We start from the raw sequence: 16,833 nt of genomic DNA, 5'->3' as shown, positions 1-16,833 counted from the left end.
CCCCCCCCCTGTGTACCCGTCAGACCCTCCCCCCCCCCCCCCCCCTCCCCGTGTGTTAAAGCTTCACCACACCCCTACCCTGCATCTGTCTTGTCCCCCATTGGCCAGGGCTCTCGTACTCTCGCTACTGTGTGTAACCGTGGGCTACTGTGGGTAACCGTGGGCTACTGTGTGTAACCGTGGGCTACTGTGGGTAACCGTGGGCTACTTTGGGTAACCGTGGGCTACTTTGGGTAACCGTGGGCTACTTTGGGTAACCGTGGGCTACTTTGGGTAACCGTGGGCTACTTTGGGTAACCGTGGGCTACTGTGGGTAACCGTGGGCTACTGTGGGTAACCGTGGGCTACTTTGGGTAACCGTGGGCTACTTTGGGTAACCGTGGGCTACTTTGGGTAACCGTGGGCTACTTTGGGTAACCGTGGGCTACTTTGGGTAACCGTGGGCTACTTTGGGTAGTGCCTTGGTTTGCGACGTCACTGCCCTGCGTTGCGACGTCATTGCCCTGTGTTGTCACGTCTCCGTCCTGGGTTGTGATGTCACTCTCTCGGGTTGTGACGTCACTTTCCATGTCGTGATGTCCCTGTCTCATGTTCTGATGTCACTCCCACGTCTTTCCGTTCATGTGCCATATCATTAGAAATATTGGATAAAAAACGTCATGCTGTTTACAGTACGATTTAAATCTTTAAAGATTTTGTCTTAAACCCCCGAAACTCTACATTTTCCCTGATCAATTATTTTAATCAATATGTATGGGTCTTTGTTGCGTAATGAAACTTGTTGTAGTGGCATCTTGGACAGACTTTGACATTACCAACACGTCCCCCAAAAGCGATCATGTATCCCTCACCGGTGGTTCTTCTCCATGTGGTGTGTTTGACTCTCCTCCATTACTGCCGTAACTGCCGACCTGCTGCCAAACCGCAAGTGCATCTTAGCTCTAGCCTATCTCGTAGAACTTAACCTCATCTTTAAGCTCTTATTTAACTACAACTTAACTCGATCTTGGCTCTAGCGCAGCTTTAGTCTTAACTATTTCTTAACTCATTTTTACCTCAACCTTAGCTTGGGAGTAATGCTAACACATAGTCCACCTTCAGTAGGTTGTATTGGACGTTCTATGTCCTCTGTCTCTCGCCTGTGTTTGTGGGATCATGTGCAAGGAACCAGCGGGCTGAAGCCACGCGATGCAGTATTCAGTTCAATGGGCTTGTGTGTTTACATTATTTTACTTATTGTAATTGATTCCTCGAGCAGTAATCGGTCCGTTAATATCATGCTATCTTCGCTGCCATTGATTCGGTTTTTATGCCGTTTTTTGTAAAGATTCTAATTTTTTAACTTATGACCTGGTTGTGTTTGTATGATGGGGATGTGACTTCGCAGTATACAACAATTCTAAAGTCGTTGTTTTAGACGTGAAATCGTGTCACCTTCAAATGTTAGAAGTACTCAAATATCCCTTCATATTTACATCTGAATATCTTTTGCCTCCACTCATTAATGATATCTGTGACGGTACAACTGTCAGCGAACATTGAAGTTGTTACATTTGCATCAGTGACAATGGTGAAACTGATTATTTATTGTTATTATTTATGAAAGTGTATTTCGTCATCACGTACCTGTGTTCCTCGACTTGATGATCAGTCGACCTCTACTCTCTGGATCGCCATGGGTCATGTGTCCCTGTTCAGGTGGTGCTGCTGGGTTAGGGTTAGGGTTAGGGTTAGGGTTAGCCCCTGTATGGGTCTGTGATACATGCTCTCGAATGGTCACTTCCCTCCCATGGGTCCAGAGGGGATCAACGCTGAGATTGAATGAGGGGTGATCCTTCACAGAAACCTATTGATTGAGCCCACATGTGTGTTATTCTGTTGTTTGCCAAAATTCTGTTCACTGCCGTGTAGTGAGACGCTAGGCTGCGTCCAAATAATAAGCCTTGATCTATTTATTCAAGCATGTGATGAAAAATAGAGTAATATATTATAAGTGTAGCAGAACTGAATATCAGAATACCGCACCGTTGGAAATCAATCCTAACCTTATTACTTTTAGGTAATATTTTGTAATTAATATGTATTTGCCTGTCCAAATCAAATGCCATATGTTGGGTATTACACCAAAAAGTTAACAATATACTCACAATGTGTAGCTATTGTAGATCAGTCACATGACCCTCTTTAACAACACTGTTTGTTTGGTTTGAATTTATGAGGGATGACCAATCGATGGTGACCTCTCAGTGTTCCTTACATGCTGCTGTGTGCACCAAGAAATGTGTTCATATATAAAGTATTATTAATAAATGAGGAGTGTCAAGTGTAGCTGCATTTAAACGGAATAAACTGCTTTGTCAACATATTAACAACGTGTGTGTGTGTGTGTGTGTGTGTGTGTGTGTGTGTGTGTGTGTGTGTGTGTGTGTGTGTGTGTGTGTGTGTGTGTGTGTGTGTGTGTGTGTTGATTGGTGAGATGGAAACAATAATGGATTGTTGTAAACTACTTATAACAATTATACTTATTAAACTTGATTCGCTCTGTGTCCTTTACCCTAGCTATAACACACATATTCATTTTTATGTATGCGTGCTATTTATTCAAATCAACAACTTAACGTAGGCTAACAAATCAAACAAAAACTTAAATTAAAATATTAAGAAGAAAGGAGCCGCCTAAATGAAAATATGGTATTCATTTCAGCTTTGATACGGGTTCACCATAGCCTAGTGGTAAGGGCTTTGACACCCAGTCAATAAGGTATTATAAGATATCACCGAGGATGCTGGTTCAATCCCAAATATCGGCATATAGGCATCCTTCAGGAAGATACCCTAACTCCAACCTGTGCCCCGATCAATTGTAGGCTATCTGAATTCACTTCAAGTTGCATTTGATAATGCCTAACTAAATAGGCTGGTAAGTTCAGTCATATCAGCTGGCCAAGCTGACAGCAGTGGTTCAACATAGACGTAACCCTGTAGCATTCACACAGCATTATAACTCACTATAACCCAAAACAACCACCCAGCATACATTAATATCATGTTATATAATTTATTAGTGTTTTTACCCCGAACAGAACCCCTAACACACCGGATATTAACCCACCGGAAGGCTCCGGCGGAGGACCCGAGCAGACCCACCGGAGAGGGGGGGAAAACGGAGGAAAAAAGGCCTTTTTGGGGGGTTTCTGGGGGCGGATTTGGACAAAGTTTCCCCACCGTCCCGTCCGGAGGAGGCACCGGGGGCACCGGGGACTCGACTCTACCGGTAACAAACAACTACTTACCGATTTACACGCTTTTGTGAGCGCTATTCGTACCGCCGGAAGTCTGCATGCGAAGCCGTCGACGCTTCTTTTTTTTCTTCCCTCACCCGCTCATCGTTTTTTTTTTTTTTACACCCAAGTCGTTTTTTTTTTTTTTCCACCTCATCTTTTTTTTATTATCACGGCGAGGGGGTAATAACAACCGGTAGCGAAGGCACCGGGAAGCGGTTCCGTTGACGAGGCGAACCCACGGCGGCGGGCCTCGGGAGTCCTCGAACAAAAGCTCGTGAACGTTAACGGGGGAGAGTCTCGTCTCCCGTTCCCTGCCACGCGGGGGGCGCACCGTAAACAAGCCCAGCGGTCCGCGTCACCCCTGGACCCTGTCACCCCTGGTCCCTGTCACCCGCTTCATCTCCACATACATGGAGGCGGAATGCAGGTCATTTGGCCTCCATGTACTCGGTTCCGAATCGGTGCATGGGGTGGAAGTGGCCCACTGCAGGGACTCGTGTCATGTTAACATATACGGAGGCCTCAATATATGTTAAGATGCTCAATGCTCAGTAAACGTTAGGATGACACGTACAGCGACCGGAGCCGACGCGGACAGCCCGACTTGTTTACGGTGCATGCGGAGCGCGAGTCCGTGCCGCTCGTCTCAATTAGACGTCTCAATTGGGATCGGACATGTGTAAACAGCGTCCGGCGGGCGGAGGACGCGGTGTCACACTCAAAGCCGCACACTGAGGCTCGTTGGTATCCTGTTATGCTTCCTAGCTGCTGGTGGTCCGACTGCTATGTAGGAGGCGTTTCCCGAGAACCAACCGTGTACTATTTATCTGCTCTGCTCCATGTTTCACCGCTCTAGCTCGGTGTGATGGACTGCATGTTGTCGGCGCTCGAGCCCCGCCGGATTGTGTGTGTGTGTGTGTGTGTGTGTGTGTGTGTGTGTGTGTGTGTGTGTGTGTGTGTGTGTGTGTGTGTGTGTGTGTGTGTGTGTGTGTGTGTGTGTGTGTGTGTGTGTGTGTGTGTGTGTGCACTATGGCCGCGTGCACGAGTCTGTCCGACGCAGCACTAACTAATGAATGTGCTTCCATTCTTCTCTCTGATGCACATGAACATCCCCCCCCCCACCACAGCTAGTGAGATGCAAACGCATGGCGATCAATAAAAACATGGGAGTTCCTGACATCATGCGCTATACCTGTTGAACCACGCCTCTCCTCTAGCCTCCGGTCCGCTCACATTCGTGTTTCTTGCAATGCAGCACAAAAAGTTCACATTGGGGGGAAATCAGGAACTTAATTACATTAAGGCAATTTATTAGACGCTTTAAATCCAAAGCGACTTACTATGGTTCACACACGCATTCAAACATTGACGGCGGAGTCAACCACTCAGGACGACAGCCAGCTCGTCAGGAGCAGTCAGGGGGAGGCATCTCGCTCAGGGACACTCAGCTAGGAGGAGCCGGGGATGGAACTAGCAACCTTCCGGTTTCCAGTCAACCTCCTCTACCTCCTGAGCTAAGCGGACCCAACTTGTTAGTGCTAGTTCTGTAGGTTGAAATACCTGACCAAGGAATAGTTTCCCATCAAGACACACATGTGCTGGATACGCAGACAGCATCTGGTTGTGAATTCAGGTCTAGCCATCTCGATAGGTCACATGTTCCCATGGTAATATCCATGTCATTATGATGAGATTTAGTTAACCCTTATTATTCCGTCACATTCAAATCGTACATCACAACTTGCTCTGACAACCAGACATTGCATTTGCTTTGTTTTCATGGTTGGTTCTGTTAACATCATTAGCTCCGTTAGCTTTCCCTCCATGTTGGTTGGCTGAGAGCGATGATGTCATCATGCTAGCACCATTTCTACTCTCATAATCCTAACAAAAAAGGGTGGCAGCGATTGTAATCCATAAATGGTGTTCTAGGTTAACCAATTCTAGTTTAGCAATTCAAGTTGAGCTATGTTGACCCAGACTCCCATCAGGTGTGATTGGGAATAGTGTCGACTAAATCAACTCGGTCCCCTTCGGGTCACCAAGGTGAGGGACCCCCCAGATGGACCTGGATCAGGGGGAGCCAACCTGGTCGCCTCGGCCACCTGGTCACGTTCTAAAATGAGCACGAATAAATAAAAGACTAACACTTGATGTTGATTTTATGGCATTGAAAATATTTAATGTAACTTTAAAAAAACGAATGTTTTACGAACTCTAACCTTGTTTGTAAAGTTCAGTATCGTCCCCCTTTTTGCTGAGTCAAGTTAACGAGCACAACTTAAATCTGGAGCTAGCTGCTGGGTTTACCCACAAAATAAACCAAAACACTTTGCGGAGTTAAGAAAGAAAACTTCAAATTTTCACAATGATTTGGTAGGAAGAGTTATTTTTTACTACTGTGAAAGACAAAGTTTGTGTGTCTAATTTGCGGGGAGACTGTTGCGACTGCGAAGCGGCACAATGTGGAAAGACATTACATTAGCTGTCACATTAGCTTCCAGGCTAACCTGCAGAAAAGGCCTGTGAAGTAAAGTAGCCCTTCGTACGACTGTATCCTTGAGGTAGCTCTGACTCGTGTTCAAAAAGGTTGGAGACCCCTGACCGAGATGAACCGTCCACTTCGGACCACACAGAAGAGCATTCATCGCTGCGGCATCCCATAATAATAACCCCCTGGAGGACTGATGCATCGGCCTGTTCTCTGCTTCTGTCCTCCTCTGGTTGAGGTGGTCCGTGCCACCACACACACCTCGCTATGCTTGGTCGTTTGTCGTTGGCCCTGTTTGTGTGTGTGTGTGTGTGTGTGTGTATATGCGTGTTTGTGTGTGTATCTGTGTGTGTGTGTGTCTGTGTGTGTGTGTGTGTACGAGGGAGAGTGCCTCATTCTAAGTGTGTTGCTTTCTGATTCCAGACATTATGGACGATTCCCATTTCAACTCTGCATACTTCTGGTCGCCCGTCCCAACTGTGCAAGGACAGGTACAGCCCCGCTCACCCTGCCTCAACACACGACACGCGGTCGGCTTGGTTTCTGTGCTAGACGTGATGGGCGGTCGGCCACAACTAGACACACAACAACACTACAAGGTGCACGGCGGAGACTGACTACTGATGAGGCTAGACCCATGGCTACTGATCACTCACCAGAGCTCCGTACAGTCTGTCCGTCGGTGGTCGTGGAAGAGGAGGTGACATCTCTCTTTGTCCTTCTCTCTCTCCTTCTCTCCTCTCCTTCTCTCCTTGTTTACTTCTCCTCCACATACCTGCCTCCCCTCCTCCCTTCCCCTCACCCCCTTGATGTCCTTCTCTGCCCCCCCCCTCTCCCCCATCTCCCCCTCTCTGCCCCCCCGTCCCCCATCTCTCCCCCGATTCTCTCCCCCTCTCTGCCCCCCACCCATCTCCCCTCTCTCTCCCCCCTCTCTGCCCCCCCCCTCTCCCGTCTCCCCTGTGTCTCCCCCCCCCCATCTCCCCCTCTCTCTGCCTCCCCCCTCTCCTCCCACTCCCCCATCTCTGCCCCCTCTCCCCCCCACCGTCTCCCCCCCCCGTCTCCCCCTCTCTCTGCCTCCCCCCTCTCCTCCCTCTCCCCCATCTCTGCCCCCCCCTCTCCCCCCCCCCCCCCCCCCGTGTCCCCCTCTCTCTGCCTCCTCCCTCTCCTCAATCTCTGCCCCCCCCTCTCACCCCCCCTCTCCCCCTCTCTCTGCCTCCTCCCTCTCCCCCCCGTCTCCCCCCCTCTCTCTCTGTGGTAGATCGAGAACGCCATGTTCCTCAACAAGATGAAGGAGCAGCTGGCCCCGGAGAAGGGGGGTCCGTCCCCCTCCTTCCCCCACGCCTCCTCCCACTACCCCACCATGGAGGGGGGGCCGGGCGGGGGCAGGGTGGTCCTCAAGCAGGAGGGGGGAGGCGGGGGGGGGCACCACCACCAGCCCTCCCACAATACCCAGAACCTGGGGGGGGGTCAGGGGACCGTCTCCGGCATCATGGCCGCAGGTCAGGGCTCCGTCCGTCCGTCTGTGTCTCTACTGTACTCTGCTGTCTCTACTGTCTCTACTCTACTGTCTCTACTGTCTCTACTGTACTCTGCTGTCTCTACTCTACTGTCTCTACTCTACTGTCTCTACTGTCTCTACTGTACTCTGCTGTCTCTACTCTACTGTCTGTACTCTACTGTACTCTACTGTCTCTACTGTCTCTACTGTCTGTACTCTACTGTACTCTACTGTACTCTACTGTCTCTACTCTCTCTACTGTACTGTCTCTACTCTACTGTACTCTGCTGTCTGTACTGTCTCTACTGTACTGTCTACTCTACTGTACTCTACTGTCTCTACTGTCTGTACTCTACTGTACTCTACTGTACTCTGCTGTCTCTACTGTCTCTACTGTACTGTCTCTACTCTACTGTACTCTACTGTCTCTACTGTGTACTCTACTGTACTCTACTGTCTCTACTCTCTCTACTGTACTGTCTCTACTCTACTGTACTCTGCTGTCTGTACTCTACTGTACTCTACTGTCTCTACTGTCTGTACTCTACTGTACTCTACTGTCTCTACTCTCTCTACTGTACTGTCTCTACTCTACTTTACTCTGCTGTCTCTACTCTACTGTACTCTACTGTACTGTCTACTTTACTGTACTCGACTGTCTCTACTGTCTCTACTCTACTGTACTACTGTCTTAACTGTAGTACTCTTGTCTCTCTCTCTCTCTCTCTCTCTCTCTCTCTCTCTCTCTCTCTCTCTCTCTCTCTCTCTCTCTCTCTCTCTCTCTCTCTCTCTCTCTTCCCCCCCCCTCTCTCTCCCATCATCAGATAAGAAGCATGACATCGTCCCCATCATGCCGACCCCGGGGAAGCGGGGCAGGAAGAGGAAACAGGTGATGGGCAGACTGGCGGGCGTGGGCGGAGTCCTCCCAGCAGGAAGTGATGCGTTGATACTGGCTCACCTGGCGGCCGGCGGACAGGTAGCCCACAGACCTCCGAGATGATAAATGTGACAGAGTCAGGTTAGCTCTCTCTGTCTCTCTCTCTCTCTCTCTCTCTCTCTCTCTCTCTCTCTCTCTCTCTCTCTCTCTCTCTCTCTCTGTCTCTGTCTAACCCTCTCTCTCTGTCTAACCCTCTCTCTCTCTCCGTCTAACCCTCTCTGTGAACCCTTATCTTCTGTGTAAAAGGTACATCACACCTTTCATCATTATAACAAGATGTTACCTGTAATGTGTGTATTAATGTATTAATACACACATTTAATAGTGTTAGTATTATTTTGTTATTTATTGTGTTCGTTTATTTAGCCCAACTCTAATCTCTCTCTCTCTCTCTCTCTCTCTCTCTCTCTCTCTCTCTCTCTCTCTCTCTCTCTCTCTCTCTCTCAGCACCACACCGCTGACCCCTACGACCTTTCCAACGACGAGGACGACCACGTCAACAAAGATGGCCCCAAGTCCTACAGGTAGAGAGCATCCTTGGTTTCCATGGCGATGGTAGGGTTTGTCCTCCTAGCAACAGCTCTGTGAAGTTAAAGTATTGGTTCCACCACGTTCCCAGTGTGTCCTGGTTCTAGTGATGGTTCCACCAGGGTCCCAGTGAGTCCTGGTTCTAGTGATGGTTCCACCACGGTCCCCAGTGAGTCCTGGTTCTAGTGATGGTTCCACCACGGTCCCCAGTGAGTCCTGGTTCTAGTGATGGTTCCACCACGTTCCCAGTGTGTCCTGGTTCTAGTGATGGTTCCACCAGGGTCCCAGTGAGTCCTGGTTCTAGTGATGGTTCCACCAGGGTCCCAGTGAGTCCTGGTTCTAGTGATGGTTCCACCAGGGTCCCAGTGAGTCCTGGTTCTAGTGATGGTTCCACCAGGGTCCCAGTGAGTCCTGGTTCTAGTGATGGTTCCACCAGGGTCCCAGTGAGTCCTGGTTCTAGTGATGGTTCCACCAGGGTCCCAGTGAGTCCTGGTTCTAGTGATGGTTCCACCAGGGTCCCAGTGAGTCCTGGTTCTAGTGATGGTTCCACCAGGGTCCCAGTGAGTCCTGGTTCTAGTGATGGTTCCACCACGGTTCCCAGTCTGTCCTGGTTCTAGTGATGGTTCCACCAGGGTCCCAGTGAGTCCTGGTTCTAGTGATGGTTCCACCACGGTCCCCAGTGAGTCCTGGTTCTAGTGATGGTTCCACCACGTTCCCAGTGAGTCCTGGTTCTAGTGATGGTTCCACCAGGGTCCCAGTGAGTCCTGGTTCTAGTGATGGTTCCACCAGGGTCCCAGTGAGTCCTGGTTCTAGTGATGGTTCCACCACGTTCCCAGTGTGTCCTGGTTCTAGTGATGGTTCCACCAGGGTCCCAGTGAGTCCTGGTTCTAGTGATGGTTCCACCAGGGTCCGAGTGAGTCCTGGTTCTAGTGATGGTTCCACCACGGTCCCCAGTGGGTCCTGGTTCTAGTGATGGTTCCACCACGGTCCCCAGTGAGTCCTGGTTCTAGTGATGGTTCCACCACGTTCCCAGTGAGTCCTGGTTCTAGTGATGGTTCCACCACGTTCCCAGTGTGTCCTGGTTCTAGTGATGGTTCCACCAGGGTCCCAGTGAGTCCTGGTTCTAGTGATGGTTCCACCAGGGTCCCAGTGTGTCCTGGTTCTAGTGATGGTTCCACCAGGGTCCCAGTGAGTCCTGGTTCTAGTGATGGTTCCACCACGTTCCCAGTGAGTCCTGGTTCTAGTGATGGTTCCACCAGGGTCCCAGTGAGTCCTGGTTCTAGTGATGGTTCCACCAGGGTCCCAGTGAGTCCTGGTTCTAGTGATGGTTCCACCACGTTCCCAGTGAGTCCTGGTTCTAGTGATGGTTCCACCAGGGTCCCAGTGAGTCCTGGTTCTAGTGATGGTTCCACCAGGGTCCCAGTGAGTCCTGGTTCTAGCGATGGTTCCACCAGGGTCCCAGTGAGTCCTGGTTCTAGCGATGGTTCCACCAGGGTCCCAGTGAGTCCTGGTTCTAGTGATGGTTCCACCAGGGTCCCAGTGAGTCCTGGTTCTAGTGATGGTTCCACCATGTTCCCAGTGAGTCCTGGTTCTAGTGATGGTTCCACCACGGTCCCCAGTGAGTCCTGGTTCTAGTGATGGTTCCACCACGTTCCCAGTGAGTCCTGGTTCTAGTGATGGTTCCACCACGTTCCCAGTGAGTCCTGGTTCTAGTGATGGTTCCACCACGTTCCCAGTGAGTCCTGGTTCTAGTGATGGTTCCACCACGTTCCCAGTGAGTCCTGGTTCTAGTGATGGTTCCACCACGTTCCCAGTGAGTCCTGGTTCTAGTGATGGTTCCACCAGGGTCCCAGTGAGTCCTGGTTCTAGTGATGGTTCCACCAGGGTCCCAGTGAGTCCTGGTTCTAGCGATGGTTCCACCAGGGTCCCAGTGAGTCCTGGTTCTAGTGATGGTTCCACCAGGGTCCCAGTGAGTCCTGGTTCTAGTGATGGTTCCACCATGTTCCCAGTGAGTCCTGGTTCTAGTGATGGTTCCACCACGGTCCCCAGTGAGTCCTGGTTCTAGTGATGGTTCCACCACGTTCCCAGTGAGTCCTGGTTCTAGTGATGGTTCCACCACGTTCCCAGTGAGTCCTGGTTCTAGTGATGGTTCCACCACGTTCCCAGTGAGTCCTGGTTCTAGTGATGGTTCCACCACGTTCCCAGTGAGTCCTGGTTCTAGTGATGGTTCCACCACGTTCCCAGTGAGTCCTGGTTCTAGTGATGGTTCCACCAGGGTCCCAGTGAGTCCTGGTTCTAGTGATGGTTCCACCAGGGTCCCAGTGAGTCCTGGTTCTAGCGATGGTTCCACCAGGGTCCCAGTGAGTCCTGGTTCTAGTGATGGTTCCACCACGGTCCCCAGTGAGTCCTGGTTCTAGCGGGGTCCTGTGCTGTTCTCCAGGTGCCGGATGTGTGCGCTGACGTTCTTCAGCAAGTCGGACATGCAGATCCACGCCAAGTCGCACACGGAGGCCAAGCCCCACAAGTGCCCCCACTGCTCCAAGTCCTTCGCCAACTCCAGCTACCTGTCCCAGCACATCCGCATCCACAGCGGGGCCAAGCCCTACAGCTGCTCCTACTGCCAGAAGGCCTTCAGGCAGCTCAGCCACCTGCAGCAGCACACACGGTACGGCCACGTGTGTGTGTGTGTGTGTGTGTGTGTGTGTGTGTGTGTGTGTGTGTGTGTGTGTGTGTGTGTGTGTGTGTGTGTGTGTGTGTGTGTGTGTGTGTGTGTGTGTGTGTGTGTGTGTGTGTGTGTGTGTGTGTGTGTGTGTGTGTGCGCTGGCAGGTGACTGGCCCGTTTCAGGCCACACCAGAAAGACCCTTTGCTACCCAGCTGATCTGCCTTTGTAATGCCCCTTCTCCACGGACGGTACAGCTTAGACTTAGTGTGGCACGGCCCGGTGTGGTTCCAGTTCCGGTTTGATGCTAGTATTTAAAGATGTCAGGTGTCAGGCTCAGACGTCGCACTCATCATTAGGTGACCTTGGGTGTCTTGAAAGGCGCCTCTAAATTAAATGTATTATTATTATTATTATTAGTCGTCCAGTGGCGTCACTCTGGCCAATCAGTGGCCAGCAGCCTGTTTACGTCACACAAAAGGATCAGATCAGCCCTCTGGGAACCTCGACGGAGGTGAGACTAAAAAATGACCAGGTACCAGGTACCTCATTTTGGCAATCGAAACGCAAAAGTAGGCGGGCCGAGTCGAGGTGAGTTGAGCTGGTACTGTCGGTGGAAAAGGGTCAATAGTGTAGAAAGCAGATTAACATTCGAATGCTCAGCAATCCTCAGTAAACAGTAGTACTAGTAATAACTGCAGCAGATCGAGGGTGCAGCGTTTAGTACCGCTATGTTCGCTGTAATCCCGGTACGGCGTTTACATGCTGATAACCCCGCTCACATCTCCATTCATGTAATCTGAGTATACTCCGTCTGCAGCACCTTCGCCCAAAACATTTTTGATCAATCATTTGAATAAATTTAAATAAAACTGATGGAAGAAGTCCTACCCCTCAGGCAGACTCTCTGCTCTGTTGGGTTTGGTTTTTATAGCGCTGATGTTGGTCGTCTAGCGCTCAGATACACACACTTACTCACTCACTCACTCACTCACTCACTCACTCACTCACTCACTCACTCACTCACTCACAAACCCATCACTCACGCACGCATGCACCCACGCAACCAAGCACGCACGCAATTACTCACTCACTCACTCACTCACTCACTCGCTCACTCACTCGCTCACTCACTCACTCACTCACTCACTCACTTATTCACTCACTCACTCCAACCAGGGCTGCCCGGGGGGAGGGGAGAGAGAGAGAATGGGGGTGACTGAGCCTGCAGTGTGTGTATGTACTTTGATCGCAGCATAAAGAACATACTCTCAAAATGTAATCACAGCCATTGACAGCAAGTCTAACCCTCGTGAGCTGAAACTGAAGCCCGTCAGTCTCTCTCTCTCCCTTTCTCTCTCCTGTCCCGACCCTCCCGTCGTCATAGCAACCACACGGAGGTAAAGCCCCACAAGTGCCCCCACTGCTCCAAGTCTTTCTCCAACTCCGGCTACCTGTCCCAGCACATCCGCATCCACAGCGGGGCCAAGCCCTACAGCTGCTCCTACTGCCAGAAGGCCTTCAGGCAGCTCAGCCACCTCCAGCAGCACACACGGTACGGCCACGTGTGTGTGTGTGTGTGTGTGTGTGTGTGTGTGTGTGTGTGTGTGTGTGTGTGTGTGTGTGTGTGTGTGTGTGTGTGTGTGTGTGTGTGTGTGTGTGTGTGTGTGTGTGTGTGTGTGTGTGTGTGTGTGTGTGTGTGTGTGTGTTAATGAGGTTTAAAGGGGTTTCTCAAGTCGACTCATTTCACAACACTAGGAACGAAACCAGAGAACAAGACACTTGTGGTCCAAGATGGCTGCTGTTCTGACCTGTGTGTGTGTGTGTGTGTGTAGAATCCACACAGGTGACCGGCCGTATAAGTGTGTCCATCCTGGCTGTGAGAAGGCATTTACCCAGCTCTCTAACCTACAGGTAACTCACTCACTCACACTCTGACTCACTCACTCACTCACTCACTCACTCACTCACTCACTCACTCACTCACTCACTCACTCACACTCTGACTCACTCACTCACTCACTCACTCACTCACTCACTCACTCACTCACTCACTCACTCACTCACTCACTCACTCACACTCTGACTCACTCACTCACTCACTCACTCACTCACTCACTCACTCACTCACACTCTGATACAATCACACTCACACACTAGCTCGCTAACTCAATCGCTCACTCGCTTCATCATACACACTCACTCCCTCACTCACTCAACTACACACACATTAGCTTGTGAATCATGTGTTCTCATTGGCTGGTGAATCGTGTGTTCTCATTGGCTGGTGAATCGTGTGTTCTCATTGGCTGGTGAATTGTGTGCTCTCATTGGTCGATGAATCGTGTGTTCTCATTGGCTGGTGAATCGTGTGCTCTCATTGGCTGGTGAATCGTTTGCTCTCATTGGTCGATGAACCGTGTGTTCTCATTCGCTGGTGAATTGTGTGTTCCTATTGGCTGTGTGCAGTCCCACCGCCGGCAGCACAACAAGGACAAGCCCTACAAGTGCCACAACTGTAACCGTGGTTACACGGACGCCGCCAGCCTGGAGGTGCACCTGTCCACGCACACTGTCAAACACGCCAAGCTGTACTCCTGCGGCCTCTGCAACCGTTCCTACACCTCCGTACGTACCTGTCCATAACACACCTGTCCATCACACACCTGTCATCACACACCTGTCCATCACACACCTGTCCATCACACACCTGTCATCACACACCTGTCATCACACACCTGTCATCACACACCTGTCATCACACACCTGTCATCACACACCTGTCATCACACACCTGTCATCACACACCTGTCATCACACACCTGTCCATCACACACCTGTCCAACACACACCTGTCATCACACACCTGTCATCACACACCTGTCATCACACACCTGTCCATCACACACCTGTCCATCACACACCTGTCCATCACACACCTGTCTTCACACACCTGTCATCACACACCTGTCCATCACACACCTGTCCAACACACACCTGTCAACACACACCTGTCCATCAGTCACCTGTCACCAGTCACCTGTCATCAGTCACCTGTCATCAGTCACCTGTCCATCACACACCTGTCCATCACACACCTGTCATCCACACCTGTCATCCACACCTGTCCATCACACACGTGTCATCAGCCACCTGTCCATCAGCCACCTGTCCATCAGTCACCCGTCCATCAGTCACCCGTCCATCAGTCACCCGTCAATTGGCCACCTGTCCATCACACACACCTGTCAATTAAACAATTGGTATTTTCCTTCAGCAGACTCGAACCTTAACTCTCTCTCTCTCTCTCCTTCGACCAGGAGACCTACCTGATGAAGCACATGAGGAAGCACAACCCCGACCCCCTGGCGGCCGGGGGAGGGGGGGTCGCCGGGGGCAACCAGCCCCACGCCCCGCCCTCCGGCGGCGGGGGGCGCGGCCGGGGGCGTGGCCGCGGCAGAGGGGGCGGGGGCGGGGGCAGGGGCGTGTCGCTGCAGAACCAGAACCAGAACCAGAGTCCCGGGGTGAGCTTCCCGCCCCAGCAGCCCGGGGGGGCGGTGCAGTGCCCCTTCGACCTCCACCAGTACAAGACGCTGTCGTCCGGCGAGCTCCAATACAAGCCGGTGGGCGTGGCCGACCTGTCGGTGGGCCACAAGGACCTGTGCCTCACCGTGTCCACCTCCGCCATCCAGGTGGAGCACATGAACTCCTAGGAGCCCCCCCCCAACACTCCACATCCCCCCCGTTCCCACGGTAACGCCACGCCGACGAAGTGTCCCTCCTCCTCTTGGCGGGCCGGGTTCATGCCTCCGCATGCCCGGTCCGCCCCGCCTCCAGTCTGAACCGGACCCGGCCGGACTCCAAGGGGACACCCTCCAGACGCCGGCCCCCACAAAATGGCTACCCTAGTTGACATTTCAAAGCGGACCTGTTCCATCGGTAATCAGTGTAACGAAGGGTCAGATATCTACCTGTTGTGGACCGGTGTCTCCCCGGGTCTCGAAGGTCAGATGTCTCCCTGAGGTGCGTTCAAAGTCGCCAACATGGGCGAACGCTCGCGAACGATTTGAAACGTGTTCTGTTAAGCTTGCCGATGTCTTCAAACGTTCGCGAACATAGGCAAACTGTCAGAACGCAAGCAGACATGGATCACGGACTGCAAGAGATGTGCTCCCAGATGAAGATTAACATTAATTCCTTTCCTACACATAAAGCAAAAGATAAGTTGTTTAATGTAGCCTGTCTACACCCTTACTTCAACTGATGTCTTGTGCATCCTCCAATGTGATCTGAACGTGACTTTGCAGTAAGCGTGCACGAATTCGGTGACGTAGCCCTCTATTCTTGAATCATCCGAATACCTTGTCTGGAGTAGCCTATACCTTCCACGAGATCGACAACTTCTAGACCTTCTTCTGTAAACTCGTCAATTATCATGGAGGCTGCAGCTAATACAATTGCCTTTCTTGTCGCCATTTGTTTGTTTACAGTTTGTTTAGTTTCAAACAAACGTTTAGAACGTTGTCTAAAAATCGTTCAAATTGTATCGTTTAAAGTCAACGCGCTCGCTGCGAACGTTCGGCTATGTTCGCCGATTCTGAACGCACCTCTGTTGTGGACGTGTGTTTCCCCGGGTCTCAAAGTCATCCCATAGTTGTCGATTGGGTTCAATCAAACCACACAAAATGGCGGACATCGTTCCATTTGCGGTTGGCCAACAGTTTCCCCCCCACCCCCCCCCCCAACCAGGACGGACATAAAGGCTCACATTCTGTAGGACCCCAAACTTGACCAAATATCCCCATGGAGACGCATGTAGCACCCCCTCACCCTCCACCCCCCCCTAAACACAGCGCAGGCTCTGACCGAGGTGTTGGACCGAGGTGTTGGCCCCTCCCCTCCAAACAGATCCCGCCGGATCGTCGCGGGGACCGTGTGTTTCCGCGTCGGTCGGTCGGGGCCCGGGCATTAGGACCAAGGGTTCCCCCTCCTCCTCCTCCTCCTCCTCCTCCTCCTCCTCCTCCTCCTCCTCCTCCTCCTCCTCCTCCTCCTCCTCCTCCTCCTCCTCCTCCCCCTCCTACTCCTCCTCCTCCTCCAGCCTCAGGAGGGTCCGGCTCCCGGTGCTGACGCTGGTGGCGGCGGGCGCCGTCGGGGGCGGGGGTCTTGGGGGCCACACCCCGGTGGACTGGAGACCGCCGGGTCACATGGGAGATGATGGAGGGGGTCCGCGTGACGGACCTCCGGCCAAACATTCCAGCTTCAACATCCCCCCCCCCCCCCCCCACACACACCAGGGAGGAGGTTTCTCCCTGGTGCTTTACTGTTCCTGGGAGGAGTGTGGAGACCCCAGAGTACTGCTAGGACTTCCTCCTCCTCCTCCTCATCCTCCTCCTCCTCCTCCTCCTCCTCCTCCTCCTCCTCGTGGCAATGTGCCT

At 51.8% G+C, this 16,833-nt stretch overlaps 1 protein-coding gene across 1 annotated transcript; it reads left to right on the top strand.

Moving 5' to 3' along the window:
- Positions 1 to 2,662: 2,662 nt before the first annotated feature.
- On the top strand, positions 2,663 to 16,380 carry LOC130376175 (zinc finger protein 384-like). Its single transcript, XM_056583395.1, has 10 exons — positions 2,663 to 3,274; positions 6,199 to 6,266; positions 7,034 to 7,274; positions 8,098 to 8,249; positions 8,658 to 8,734; positions 11,179 to 11,403; positions 12,786 to 12,953; positions 13,234 to 13,312; positions 13,868 to 14,026; positions 14,719 to 16,380. The coding sequence occupies exons 2-10, from the start codon at positions 6,204 to 6,206 to the stop codon at positions 15,109 to 15,111; spliced, it is 1,557 nt and encodes a 518-aa protein (XP_056439370.1). The 5' UTR covers positions 2,663 to 3,274; positions 6,199 to 6,203; the 3' UTR covers positions 15,112 to 16,380.
- Positions 16,381 to 16,833: the final 453 nt, after the last annotated feature.

The sequence above is a fragment of the Gadus chalcogrammus genome, chromosome 22 (assembly GCF_026213295.1).
Source record: "Gadus chalcogrammus isolate NIFS_2021 chromosome 22, NIFS_Gcha_1.0, whole genome shotgun sequence".
Classification (NCBI taxonomy): Eukaryota; Metazoa; Chordata; class Actinopteri; order Gadiformes; family Gadidae; genus Gadus; species Gadus chalcogrammus.
The sequence above is the reverse complement of the archived record's forward strand: the minus strand, read 5'-3'. Positions and strand labels throughout refer to the sequence as shown.

Coding starts and splice junctions, on each gene's coding strand:
- LOC130376175 (XM_056583395.1), top strand. CDS start 6,204: ATGGACGATTCCCATTTCAACTCTGCATACTTCTGGTCGCCCGTCCCA. Junction 11,404..12,785: donor CACCTGCAGCAGCACACACG/GTACGGCCACGT, acceptor CCGTCGTCATAG/CAACCACACGGAGGTAAAGC. Junction 14,027..14,718: donor GCAACCGTTCCTACACCTCC/GTACGTACCTGT, acceptor TCCTTCGACCAG/GAGACCTACCTGATGAAGCA.